General features: G+C 41.8%; 1 protein-coding gene across 4 annotated transcripts; it reads right to left on the bottom strand.

The window, feature by feature from the left end:
• Positions 1–12,543: 12,543 nt before the first annotated feature.
• Positions 12,544–14,544, bottom strand: LOC119325778. 4 transcript variants are annotated; one of them, XM_037599505.1, is made up of 3 exons: positions 13,430–14,544; positions 13,019–13,143; positions 12,544–12,943 (listed from the first exon to the last, which is right to left on the bottom strand). In XM_037599505.1, the coding sequence occupies exons 1-3, from the start codon at positions 13,474–13,476 to the stop codon at positions 12,570–12,572; spliced, it is 546 nt and encodes a 181-aa protein (XP_037455402.1). In that variant the 5' UTR covers positions 13,477–14,544; the 3' UTR covers positions 12,544–12,569. The 4 variants fall into 4 exon arrangements, 1 of the variants encoding a protein (XP_037455402.1); XR_005157673.1 differs by having other exon boundaries at positions 12,544–12,936; positions 13,019–14,544; XR_005157674.1 differs by having other exon boundaries at positions 12,544–12,918; positions 13,019–14,544.

The raw sequence follows: 14,544 nt of genomic DNA, 5'->3' as shown, positions 1-14,544 counted from the left end.
GAGGGCGCGGGAGAGTGAGGCCGCCGCGGGCGCGCGGTGGCGGCAGAGCGCCGGCGCCGGCGACGCCAGGAGCAGGGCGAGGAGGGGCTGCATTTGTGGGCGGTGGTGGTGGTTGGAGTGGAGGTTGTCACGCGGGCGTGGAAGAATGGGCTGCATGTGGGTGGGGCCCGGAGAAAAAGGTGGAGAGAGGGAGTGGGAGGCTGACTGTGGGCCAAAGGACATGCAAAATCTTCTCTCTCCGCCCCAAGCGCCTCCCGATGGGCTGGGTGTGGCCTGTGACCGCCGGCACTAACTTTGGCCAAATCCAGCGAAATCTGGGCTCTTGGGATCACGAGTGGGCGAAAATTTAGACGCCGGCGGCCAAAAAGTGGTCCTGGGGGCCCGGCTGGAGATGCTCTAAGCCTAACACATAGTAGAGAGATGATAATAAAAATGTGATGGTTATGTGTTAGATTTATCTTTAGTAACTAAACTAGACATTCCTTAATATATATGGTGAGAGATATTGGTGTCAAGGGATCATCTTTTAATCGACAGAAGGCAGACATTTTTTTTTAGTTTCTCTCTTCTCACACTAGCGGTTATTCTACATGGTAATCCTACAATAGCATTATTGTACACGCCATAAGCACTCTGCCACCCACAGAAAAAGTACTCCTCTACAACTCTTTTGTATTACGGGCTTTGGATGGCTGTTTGGGCTCCTGGGATCATACGCTCCCAGATGAACAGTTAATTAAAAAATACTCCCTCCGACCGGAAATACTTGTCACCAAAATGAATAAAAGGGGATATATCTAGATGTATTTTAGTTCTAGATACATCTCTTTTTGTCCATTTTGATGACAACTATTTTCGGACGGAGGGAGTAGTAACTAAATTATAAAAATCCTGTTTTTGCTTTTCTAGATGTTCATGCCAGGGTAGCAACCATGCTTGATAATTTTCATGCGAAACCGGATAGCAATGCATAATCAGTGAAACGAACAAAAATAAGTTTAACATTTGGCATTAAACTTGTTTTTCTCGGACTAGTCAAAATTCTTCAGCTTCCCCCCCAACAAATTGCAAGTAGCACTTGAGTGTGAAAATGACCACAACTAAAAAAAATCAATTTTTTTTGCCATTTGCAAAAAAACATTTTTGCGACAGGAGCATATGCTCCAAAGAGTCAAATTGGATTCACTATGTATATATTAGCTTACTATAATATTCATATATCAAAATTAATAAACATATTATTCAAATGTATGTTTTGAAAAAATCAAAATAATGTGAAGATTCAATTGTTTTTACATACGGTTAAATTATTTCACTATTCCAGAAAAATTGTTTTAACTATTTTATCATTTCAAGAAAGTGATCTAAAGTAGTTTCTATTTATTTTCAAGAAACTGACTTAAAAAAATAGATATCTTGGAAAACTAATTTCAAATATTTCCAAAATAGATTTCAATTGCTAAAAAACTAATTTCACTCTTCAGATATAATTTCAACATACCATGCGGGCTCATCAGCTAGGAATTGACAGCTTTGGATTACTTTGTTTGAATTACTTGTTCCGCTTGCGCTCAAGCAAGGAACCTATGCCCTCACTTCATCACTTGTGTAACAATACGATCAGCACGCACTTGATCGGCCGGCTGGTAGGGATCATTTTCCAATAGAAAATCGTTAGACTATATTTGGAGAGTTGCCGCCCTGAGCAAGCTATCGGCACCTTACGTGACGAAGCTGGAAAATAGATCCTATGGGGTCAGCTCTAGAGCGATGTTGCCATTTTCAAAAATCAAGAAGGTGTGGTCACTGATAAGTCTTGACACTCCACATAGATGCACATAGATATATGCATCGTATCATCAAGCCAGCAGCCGGTGAATCCACGATGACATGGACGATGAGCGGACACGCCATTGAATTGAATTGAATTGACATTTAATTACTGACAGAGTATACGACAGATGGAAGCAACGAATAATTTAGGAATCTAATAAGCAGCTGACGTATGGTACGTGCACATGGCAAATCAAACGTTTCCGATGTTAAATTTAGTGACGCGAGGATGACAATTTTATGCTTCAGTCTATTTTTGACAAAAAACTCCCATATATGTCAACTAACTTGTCATCCTTGCGTCATTAGAATTGCCATAAAAAAGTTCAATTTGCCACGTGTGTGTACCTAACGTCAGGTACTTATCGTTTCCGATAATTTTTGGACTAGAAGCAATCAAAGAAGATTTTGTAGGATCGTGAAGAAAACATTTATTATTCTAGTCAAGTATGAAACGCTGTAAAATTAAAATACCACAAGGACAAGCTATGACGAGAGCCATAAGGGGTAATGGTTTAGTGTTTTTTGTTTATATAAATATACAATGCTTCCATACCTTGCATGCTTAAAGAAAATTGAGTTCAATTCACCAAACCAATTATTATGTCTATCAGCGGCTTCGGGGATAGGCCCTGGGGCCATGGAGAAGTGCTACGACGGTGTCCCATCCGCCCACGAGGACTTGGAATCCCGGAGGGGAAGAGGCTGTAGTGCAGGGGATTTGCGTGGTGCTCGGGTTAGGGAGTTGGGAGCCTCAATGACGCGCGATGACATTCTCCGAGGCGACTTTCCGGTTCTTTCCTCCCCCTCTTTTATTTTCCGATGGGATGCGCATGCTCCCTTTGGACCTTGACCATGTGTGAAGCACGCCTCGGTCGTACCAGGCCTCACCCATTGACGATGAGAAACGTGTGCAACATTATCGGTACACAACAGTGGTTACCTCCTATCTCTATTCCTCGTGTCACGACTGATCTGAGGGTTTAGAGTTTAGAGTTTGGGTAGGGATGGAAGTCAACTGGCCACCCCCAAGGTATAGAAGGAGTGGTGAGAGGATGAAATAGGAGGGAAGAAAACTAGACAGAGAGAGCTGGCTGCAACAATTGTAAGGAGCAAGCTCTTCCTCTCTCAATATACAAAGAAAAGATACACACAGCAGGACTAGGGTGTCGCACCATCATGCATGCCCGAACCTGGATAAATCAAGCTCGTGGTGACTCATTCGTCGAGAATCTGTTTCTAAAGGAGTAAATAAAAAGAATAAGAAAAAAATACTGGAATTCTTAATTTACAAATATACACTGATTACAAGACTGCGGCGACGATGGCGTGAGGACGTATATGCCTCTTTAAAGGCGTTGTTGTGGAAGTTCACTTAGTCGTAGGTGTTAATTTCACTTAGCCACAGGTTAACAGCAAAACACAACCACAGTGGTAGAAAACAAGATTGCATAGTTCATCCACATAATCTAGCTCTATAGATAACCTCGTAAAATTGTTCCAAGCGGCTGCACCCAAAGGCCATAAGCCCATGCCCGTCCACCCGTGAAGTGATGACTACATGCGGGTTGACATTCTAGCTCCATAGAAAACCTGACAGATTTTAGGAACTGATGATTCGTTAGAAACACAATAACTCTTGCATCCAAATGTTCCAGAGATGACACAAACTCACTCGTGAAGTTAGCCCTTCAGATTATTGTGAAGACCATCCAATCAATTACCAAATAAATTTTGACATACTTATTGGTGATAATAAATTTAAAGAAACGTGAATTGTGCCCTCAAATCAAGTAGTGAACGGACATGACATGAATAAATGATGAATTATTTCCTTGTGATCACAAAAACAACATGTGTTATCCTGTCAATTGTGTTTTACAAGATTATCGTTGGTAACAACTACCTCCCTCTATAGAAGAACCACATGAAAACTTGATTTTAGGATGGACTTTTTCTTTTCAGATATGCTTCCTGCGAAAAATAGGCCCAAAATTCTTAATATATGCATACACATACTTCACAATGAAAACACCATTAGTAGTTAACCTCCATCGAAACATATCTACATCTGGGTTAGACTGTCGACATGAAACTACTAACTAAATGGATCTGCTTAGTACATTTGTCACAAAGTAAAGCTCTACGGAATTGAATGCTAAATGGGCTAGCTTCCCGTTCAGAGGCCACCGAGACCTCCTTCCTAATCACAATATTATAAAGGGTCAACTATCGAAGGGCATGGAACATCACCCAATCATGTATCTTCCCCAAAACTCATCGATTGGTCCTCACAAACCTGAACATGATTTTGGGGTCTGGTATTCAAAGGCTAATGTAGCGTCACCCAAACAAGGTATCTTCCCAGAATCGCAATATATAACAAGTTTAGGGAGTGATTGTTTTGTGTTCCTTTTGCCATTTCCAACAAATCTCATATCATCTTTTTTTTTATTTTTTTATTTTTTTTAAAGGAGGAAGACCCCCCGGCCTCTGCATCTAGGCGATGCATGCATCCACTTTATTAATTATTCACAAAAGACCTTACTGTTGTATATCTCATATCATGTGGGCATGATTTTGGTCTTATCCATTAACCTTTTTGGATATAACTCCACCCCTTTCAACCGCATCAAGCGTGGCATGGCTTTCCTAATCCAATATTAGTTGACTATACTACGGTACATTAGTTGTTTTCTCTATCTTTGTCATCAAGTGGCACGGATATTCTAATCCAAGGTTATTTGGCTGATACTATGATACATTATTAGCATAAATCAATCCTACATTTTGTTCCTTTCTCATGTGCAAATAATAGGGTGTGGCACCCCAGGAGGTCCTCGCCTTCTTTCTCTCGGAGTAGCTACTTAACCATCCGTTTTTGGAGCACCACATAGAAAATACACCTTCCTTTCTCCATCTTATCACGAAGGTTGCGAGATGGAGGGGATATTTTCTGCGACTTTCGGTGAACTTATTAGCAGATGCATATCCTTTCTGATCAACAAATACTCCAGAAAAATATCCTTGTCCAAGGGGGAGATTCTACAGCAACTAGACCGGATGTTGCTCCGGGTTCTTCTTATCACCGTGGAAGAGGCCGAGGGGAGGAGCATCACGAACCAGGCAATGCTTCGCCAACTCAACATGCTGAGACAAGATATGTGCAGAGGCTATTACTTGCTTGACAAATTCAGGTACCTTGCTCCTTTTCTCTTCTCTTTGTTTTGTAATAAGTTGGTTATCTGCATCCTCGATATCTAGACTAACTCTTGGTATCGTGTTGTTCCCTGCTATTGGTATCTTCTTCATAGTAACATATTACTCTTTATCTAAACAAAAAGGTACCTTGCACATGAAGAAGGGAAGGCCAAAGATCTGGAAGCGAGCCACCACTCCTTTGCCCTATGTATATCCAATCCAGGCAAGCGTGCTTCCCTGTCTGCTAGCAGCACACGTGGCGAAAAGGAGTTAAGAAAGATGCTTGAGACTATCGAAAATGTTGTCACTGGTATGCATGAGTTTGTTGCTTTTCTCAATAACTACCCTCCAATTTGTCGTCGTCAACCATACAACATGCACCTGGTGATGGAAACATGCATGTTTGGTCGCCAAGTAGAAGTGCAGCGAATCATCAGTTTCTTATTGCGGCATGAGCCTCCTGGTGAACACAGTCTGGGTGTGGGTGTCCTGCCAATTGTTGGCCCTGGAAAAGTTGGCAAGAGCACACTTGTTGAGCATGTTTGCTGCGACGTAAGGGTGCGTGATCACTTTACTCAAATTGTGCTAGTTTGTGAAAACAAATTTATTCAAGGAGAGCTCCGCACCCTGAGAGATGGAGGCATAATTAAGCATCAAAATCAAAATGGTATTCCGAGTGAAGAAAAAATACTTGTCGTGATTGAGTTGAATGGGGAAGTTGATGAGGGGGTGTGGAGAAAGCTTTACTCTGCTTCTACAAGCTTCATTCCAAGAGGCAGTAAAATTGTAATCACGAGTCGAGCGGAGAACATCACAAGATTTGGAAATACACAAGCTCTCTGGTTAAACTTTTTGCCTCGAGAAGAGAGCTGGTACTTCTTCAAGGTGCTCGCGTTTGGAAGCGCAGATCCCGAAGAGCACCCAAAGCTAGCATCCATAGCAATGGAGATATTCGAGGGGTACTTTGGTCTAGAAATGTTTAATGACTACATTGGTCCTTTCACAAATCCAAAACTTATTCTGGATTTCTAAGGGCCAATATTAACATACAACACTGGCGAAGGGTTCTTACATGTGTTAGGGGGACTAGGCAGAGAAATGCAATTCAATTTACTACAAATTCAAGCGGTACTAGGGCGGAGAACCAATATCTTTATGTTCAACGAATATCTAAACTCAGTCAGGTTTGTGTGGTTAGTCGTGTTCGAGTACAGCTTGCTCAAGAAGACATTCCCAAAATCACCATGGATCAAGTCCTTTATGGAAGTGCAACACCAGAAGGAAGATTTGACGCTGTAGTATGGAAATGTCACTTGCCACCACATTACACTTACGTAACTAGTTGCGCGATTCGTGAATCAAAATTGGCTAACCGGAGCAAGAGTTGCCAGAAGAGGAAGAGTTTGTGTTGACCTTTCTAGATCTAGTGATAAAAATGTGTTGTACCATAATGTAATGAAATTGCTGCAGCATTTAGATGTACTCCATCTTGGTTTTTCGGAAATCGGGATCGCTGTTTAAATAATTCTGAAGTGAACTATTATTTCTTCCCTGTTCAACAATGTGTTGCATGTTCTGAAGAAATAATTCTCTTGTAAATAGTATATAGCAGGAGTTGATAGCACTACTTGGTACTTACATGTAGAGAAAGATAAACCATGATGATTAACTCTAGAGAAAAAGGACACCCATGTGTGGATAAAGAAGATTACTATTTGCTTGTATTCCCTCTGGGTGTCCAGTTTGTGCAAAACTAAGACCAGCATATCCATGCGAAAGGGCAATGGAAAAAGAGGTGATCCCTAGTTTCCAACACCTGCCGGTTACACAAAACACAAGAGTAATCATAAATAATAAAAGTTCTTTCTCTGAAGTAGTATTTCTTCTCTGTTGAAGGATGTGTTGCATGTTCTGAAGAACTAACCATTTTCAAATAATTTACACCAGGAGTTGATACAACCACTTATAGTAATTACATCTATAACTAAGGAGGACCACCAATTAGCGAGTTCAGAGAAGGATTGAACAAGAGGCGAGAAGAAGAAGAACAGAACAACACGAGGAACATAAGGTGAGAGCAACTAATTGAGAAGTACTCCTTCGGAAGCCCCTGCAATGGTCACTTGAGGTGGGCTTGGAGCGCGTCACTTGTCGCGCTCTCGGCCGCCGCTACATGTCGCGCTTTGGGCGCTCCATTCGGAATTCTTTTTTTTCTGTATGTGTTTTCGACTTTTTCCTGTTTTCGACGGCTTTTCTAAGCTTTTGGACAAAAAAATAAAAAAATACACAAACATTTTTTTTCTTCCTTTTGTGAGAGACACATATTTAGTTCCCGTGTAGGTATGGATTTATTTCTGTGAAAGGCACGGTAGTGCCTAGTTCCTTTCAGAAAGTTGAAAAAAATGCAAAAAACATTCTTTTGCGAGAGGCACGGATTTACTTCCACGAGAGACTCGGCCATGCTTTCCGAAAAAGAAAAAAATGCGTTTCTTTTTCCTTTCGCAAGAGGCACAGATTTACTTCTCGTGGAGGTATGGATTTGTTTCCGCGAGAGGCACGGTCGTGCCTCTCGGAAATGAAAAAATGCATTTTTTTTCTTCCGCGAGAGGCACAGATTTATTTCTCGTGGAGGCACGCATTGCTTCCGCGATAGGCACAAATATACTTCTTGTGGAGGTAAGGCTTTGCCTCTGCAAGATAAAAGGCGGGTTTTCTTTTCTTTCTTTCCTTCCACGAGAGCCACGGTTGTGCCTCTCGAAAAGAGAAAACACGTTTTTTTCCCATTTAAGAGAGGCATAGATTTACTTCTCGTGCCTCATGCAGGCATGGACTTGCTTCAGTGAGAGGCACAGTCGTGCCTCTCGAAAAGAGAAAAACATGTATTATTTTTTCTTTCGTGAGAAGCATAGCTTTACTTTTCGTGGAAGCACGGATTTTCTTCTGTAAGAGGCACGAAGGTCGTGCCTATCGGAAAGGAAAAAATGTGTTTTTTCGCGAGAGGCACATACTTATTTCTCATGGAGGCACGAATTTGCTTTTGCGAGAGGCGCGGCCGTGCCTCTCGAAAAGAGAAAAAAACCATATTTTCTTTTTTTCTTTCGTGAGAAGCACAGATTTACTTCTCGTGGAGGCACAGATTAGTCATGCCTATACCTGGCCAAACCTCGGGCCGGGTCGGGCTTCGGGCCGGGCCTAGCCAAGCCCGACACAAAAAACTCAGGCCCGGGCCCGGCCCGGCCCGGCCATCAGGCCTGTCTTTCTGGGCCCGAGCCTATCCCGAACACGTAAAAGCCCGTCGGGCTTCGGGCCAGCCCGGCACGACCTTCAGGAAAATGCAAAAATGACGGGCCTGGGCCCAGCCCGGCCCGGCCTTCGGGCTCAAAATCTAGGCCCGAGCCCGGCCCGGGAGCAGCGTCGGGCCAGGCCACCAATGTTTTCTACTGTTGGTTTTTTCTGGGGGTTGAGCCGGGTTGTTGAGCCGACCCAGTTTTGAGTTTTTTCTGGGGTGTCGTTGTTGCTTTCTACTGTTGGTTTTTCTTTTGTTTTTTTTTCTTCTGTGGCTTTTCTTCTGGTTTTTTTGGTTCGCCAGGTGAAGTTGGTTTAATATTCACTTTTTCACCTCGCACTCTACGTGTTCGATGAAATGCCCGAGCTGGTTTTTTTCTTTCGGTTGTTACTTCTAGGCCACCAATGGATTCATCGTGGAATGATGGCAATGGAGACGATGATCTTAATGAATTCATATTCAAGGATTTAATCGCATCGTGGGATTCGGCGATGAGGATGCCGAAATGATGATGATAATGATGATGATGAGCATCCAAGAGGAGTTCGAGAAAGCAGAGGAGCATGTCCTAAACTTCAAGGGTTCCATCAAGGGCCATAGAGTTATTCCGCGTAATAGGATTGCTGGTGCACACCTTCTGTACAAGGACTACTTCACAGTGGTCCCAACATTCCATGAAACTTTCTTTCGTCATTGCTACCGGACTTTACAACAGGGGGTACTACCTTGCTGATGGTATCTATCCTCGGTGGGTGGTGTTTGTGAAGACCATATCTGATCCCTAAGGCAACAAACAAACCCGTTTTGCAACAATGCAAGAGGCGATTAGGAAGGATGTGGAGAGGGCTTTTGGAGTGCTCCAAGCTCGTTGGGGTATTCTTCATGGAGCTGCGATGATGTGGGAACCGGAGACACTTTGGCAAGTCATGACATGTTGTGTAATCTTGCACAACATGATTATCGATGATGAGGGTGAAGGGGCAACGTGCGCGCATGATTTCAAGAATCCTGATGTTCAGGTCCACCTCCTGGAACAAGTAGAAAATATTGCCAACTTTCTAAAGATGCATCGACAACTACTGCAAGATCAACAAATGCATATGCCACTTCTGGATGATCTTGTCGATTATACGTGGACGCACACTAGAAATCAGTAAACTTGCTTGGAGGAAGAGACAACGGAATTCGACTCGTGGGGAAAGCAGTTGATGCACACGAGTTGGCGGAGGTTGGCCACATATCAGGGGCGGGCCTAGGTGAAGCTGGGCGTGAAGAAGACGGCGCCGTGAGCCCTCCATGCAAGGGTCCCAAGCTTACCAAGCATTGTCTCATAATGAAGTGTATGCAACTGCCTGTCAGTGTTTAGTTGTGTTCGTGAGTTAATTATTTGTTTATTTTAGTGATGAACTAGTACATATGCTCGTGCGTTGCAACGGAAGAAAAGATAGTGTGCATTTAAATTTAGTGAGAATTATATGTGCAAGCAAAAAAAAATGTGTGCACGTCGAAAAGGAACATCTAGATTCTGGGTTTTGCCGGTGTGAAGTAACCAATCCGTAATTTTTTTTCGTTCATTGATCAAGGGGAATTAAGGGTTTTGTTAGGTCATCACATGCGAGAGAAGGCTCACGAATTAGTCGATCTATTTTTTCATTCATTCGAGGGGATTTTAAGATATAAAGTTCCATAATATGGAAGTGAGGTCTTCTCTTTTCCATGTACAAGCCACCAATATAGTACAATTGGAGTTAATTCTGCTCCGCTATTTTTTTGTTAATTGATCAAGACGATTTAAGTTTTGAAGTTCCTAATATGGAAGTGATCCGAGTCTACTCTTTTTCATGCATGTAGCTCACAGTCCTTTTATAGCTAGCTCACATAGAAATCCATCCATCTAGCTCACATATTGGAGTTATTTTTTCTTAAAGAAATTCAAGGTCCTTTTCCAGCTAGCTCACGTGCCAATCTATCCATCCTTCGTCCAACTTAATTCATGCATCGTTTATCTAGCTTACTGCATGCAGTTTCACACATGTATATAAATTGATACGACTATATGTAAAGGAGCAATGTGGGACTATTTAAAAAAGTTTGCCATATTTTCCCGGTAGTTAGGTCGGCTAAGTTGTGTGGGTTGTGAAAGGCACCAGCATCGAAACAGCCTGTATTTTTCTAAGGCGCGAGTAAAATCCAAAAAAATAAGGCAAGTTCAAGGAACAAACTCACGATCTGAAAGACCTGACCAAGAGCTGCCAGCCACTCGAACAAACACATCCTACTAACTAATTACCAGTGTAAAAATTGAAGAACATACTACAACGTCATATTCAAAACCTTTTTTTAATATTTTTTGAACTTTTCAAAAAATAATTATTATTATGAATATCCGAATATTCATAGGAACATGTACAATTTTTGAAATCCTGAACATTTTAAAAAAGCGGGAATAGTTTTTTGAAAATGCCGTACATTTTTGGACAAACATGAACAAAAGTTGAAATGGGAACATTTTTTAAAACTCACAAACATATTGAACCTTTTATAAAAACATGTACATTTTTTGAATTTGTGAACAATTTTTTAAACCAGAACATGTTTTAAGCACTCAGATTTTTTTTAGAAAATGTGTATTTTTCGACGTGAACATTATTTTAAATTTGTGAACATTTCACCAATTAAAGAATATCGAATTTGGAGCATTATTGAAAATGCAATCTTTTTTTAAATCTCAAAAAAAATGAAAAACACAAATATTTTTTGAAAAGATGGGATTTTTTCACTTTAAAAACTTCAGGGTCCTTTCCCAGATAGCTCACATACCAAAAATATTACAGCATATTACTAAATGTAATTTCACGCACATATATAAATTGGTACGACTATATGTAAAGGAGCAATGTGGGACTATTTAAAATAGTTTTCCTTAATTTTTGAATAATTTACCAAAACAAGAATATTTTACGAATTTGGAACATTTTGAAAATGCATCTTCTTGAAAATCTTGATTTTTCTTGGAAAACACAAACATGTTTTGAAAAAATGATATTTTTCTTTGAATTTTGAATAACTTTTAGAATGAGAAAAAAATTAATGATCCACACACTTTCTAAATGGGGACAAAATTTTGGAATTCTGAAGATTTTTGAAAAATTTAAACACAAACTAAAATTCTGAAAGTTTTTTACAATTTTTAATATATGAAAAAGAAAAAAAAGAAATTGGAAGGTAAAAAAGAAACTGGAAAGAAAAAGATGAAGGAATAAAAAAGGACAAATAGAAATAGAAAACAAAAAAAGAAGGAAACGGGCCGGCCCAATCTTGGGCGCCCTCTGCAAGTTGCAACTATCTGGTGTCACGTGCGGCAAATAGTTTTTCCCAGTTTGTTTTCTTTAGAAATATAGGGTTTCTCAGTTGTGTGGGCTGGAAAATAAGTGGGCTGACTTCGCTTGGCCACAATGCACGTGGCGCACTTACGAAATTTAGGAAAAACCGTTTTTCCTTTTCTAGAAGATTTGATATCACCTTGGATAAAAAAATCAGCGGTGAACGGATGAAAAAACCTGGTCGATTTGACTATAGCGGAGGGAGAACGAAGCTGTATGGACCAGTCTAACCAGGTGGCGGCAGCCTCTCTCCCCAACAGTCTATAGAGGTGGTGCAGATGGCGGGACGCGGGAGTGGCGGCATGGGTTGGTGGTCAGTACCACACGGAGCGGCGAGGGAGAAGCGACATCGCCATGCCATGGCGCCAAGCAAGGGTTGAGCCGGAGGGGTGCCGACGCCCTATAGGGTTTGTCCGTGGATAAAATCGAGAGAAATGCTCCTAAAATGGCTGAAACCCTACTAAAGAGGGGGTTTCTCCCTTTTTTTAATTCGACCTCGAGCTTGTTCGCACGAAAATGAGTTGATTGAGGGGCTTTCTCTGTAAACAACATCTAACCGACCAGTTTTCTGTGAATTACCTGGTTCATCGGTTTTTTGAGAAACCGTCCGTTTCTACTTGTTTTTTTCAGTTTGATTGCTCGATTGATCCGCTGCACTTAAAAAACTACCGGGATCGCCGGTTTCGGTTTTTTCGATCCGACCGCCGATCGAGTCCGGTTTTTAAGACTATGACCGAGCCAGAATATTCGCCAAGCTATATGTATCATATTAATAATTATCTTAGCTTTGTTTCTGTTGTTCTTCACCCCGTGGTCGATTGTGTCTCGGTTCTTAATTACTTTTTTTTGCAGGTTGAAAACTTGTATTACTCAATCACAATGTCCTTACAATCATCTGAGGTAATCTCCAAAACCTCACTCGGGCCAGCTCCTAGCCAGGTCATAGTCCTACCATGAGTTCTAGCAAAAGAAGCTAACATATCACTAGCTTTATTTTGAGATCTAGATACATGAGTAATACAAGTTTGTCTAGGACTCATCAAAAGCTTTATCTCCTTCACAATTGAAGCATAAACTGAGCGATCAAGCTCCGCACCCGATATCAAAGATACCGCTTCGAGAGAATCCAGCTCCACGACAATAGGAAGATCCGTCCGTTGAATGGCCAGGGAGAGCCCCTCCATGCATGTGCATAGTTCCGCCTCCAATGCATCTCTGCATGTAAAGAGGGCTCTGCAAGCTGAAAAATTAATAGCACCTAGATGATCCCGCATAAGCATGTCCGCTCCTGCTGCATCCAGAGAAACAAACGCACCGTTGTGTTCAATTTCATCCATCCCGACATTGGTGGCGTCCAACTCAGCACAACTGGCTGCTGTCTTCTGGTCATCTCCGTTCTGGGTGCCCCATACATAATATAAGACTTTCTTTCTGCTGGATCTGCATTATGGTTCATGCTTAATTACTACTCCATCCGTTCACAAATATAAGATGTTTAGATATTTTAATATGAACTGCGTACATGCTGAAATAGTAAAAAAAACACACAATAAATTGTGTCTATACACATCTGAATCGGAAAAAAGTTAGAACATTTTATATTTCAACGGAGGGAGTAGCTGCGTGCGCCGCATAGGAAGAAAAAAACCGAAATGACAAGATAATGCGACTGCAAAGTGTGGTGTTGCTTGCAGGATGCAACGGTTCTTTATGGGTTATGGCATACGTGGACAGTGTGTGAGCCGCTTCCTGAGCAAACCGATGTGAGCACATGGGGGTGTGTGTCCTTCCTGCCTCCAACTCGTTGATGCTCCAATCCCTTGGGGAATAGAACCCTCAACTTTATTACATCTGAAAATTGCATCAGAGTAGATTTTAGGACCGGCAACGAGCAAATCAGATTTAAGAGTCCGTCCCTGCAGAGGAAGTTGATCAGGAGAAAGTTGAACTTGAGGCACCACCTGCAAGCTAGACAGATGATTAAAATCTATCATATACTCCCTCCGTTCGGAATTACTCGTCCAAAAAATGAATGTATCTAGATGTATTTTAGTTGTAGATACATCCATTTTTATTTATTTTTGTGACAACTAATTCCGAACGGAAGGAGTAAATCATAAGACAAGCTTTTGTAATGTGTGCTGTTGCTTGCAGGATGCAACGTTTCTTTATGGCATACGTGGACAGTGTGTGAGACCAAACCGATGTGAGCATATGGGGGTGTGTGTGTGTCCTTCTTGCCTTCAACTCATTGATGCTCCAAACCCTTGTTGGGGAATGGAACCCTCAAATCAAAGGTGTGGTCGCGGGACTGTGATGGAGGAACTGTGTAAGATTAAGGTCCAGGGAAACAGTAACCGTATCTTCTCCATGGCACTACTCTATAGCATAGATCCCCAAACAATGTTAAATGGACATGGGAGATGGAAATTACATCGAGCTAAACCCTAGGAAGGTAGCCAAATGTGTAGATCTCAAACCATGTGGTAGGAAGATAGACCTACCGGCTGGTGCTTGCTTGCGAGAACGGGAACGCTTGCTAGGACACTTGCATGCCATCCTAGCAACGTAGATGCCTCGGACGAGTCACATTCCGGTGGTTGGAGTGAAAAAAAGTTAGTGCAAAATGCTAGCAAATTGGCAATAGAAGAGCCGGAGAAGGAGAAGATGATGGTGGGATGTACCATCATAGCCACGTATACGTTCCTTCTTCCTAGCTAGAGGAGCACATCCAAAAAAACCAAGCCAATTTTTTTTGTATGTGCTTCTCTAGATAGGAAGAGTACGCCTTAGATCTGCCGCGCCCCATCTCGACCCACAAGCTGCAATAACACTAGGTGA

Source organism: Triticum dicoccoides, chromosome 6B (genome assembly GCF_002162155.2).
Source record: "Triticum dicoccoides isolate Atlit2015 ecotype Zavitan chromosome 6B, WEW_v2.0, whole genome shotgun sequence".
In the NCBI taxonomy this organism is placed as follows: domain Eukaryota; kingdom Viridiplantae; phylum Streptophyta; class Magnoliopsida; order Poales; family Poaceae; genus Triticum; species Triticum dicoccoides.
This window is presented reverse-complemented; position numbering and strand designations above follow the sequence as displayed.

Excerpts from the sequence above, each read along its gene's own strand:
- LOC119325778 (XM_037599505.1), bottom strand. The coding sequence starts at position 13,476 with ATGTGCTCACATCGGTTTGCTCAGGAAGCGGCTCACACACTGTCCAC. Across the intron at positions 13,144-13,429 it reads GCGGCTCACACACTGTCCAC|ATCCAGCAGAAAGAAAGTCT; the intron begins GTATGCCATAAC and ends ACCATAATGCAG. Across the intron at positions 12,944-13,018 it reads GGATGAAATTGAACACAACG|CTTGCAGAGCCCTCTTTACA; the intron begins GTGCGTTTGTTT and ends TTAATTTTTCAG.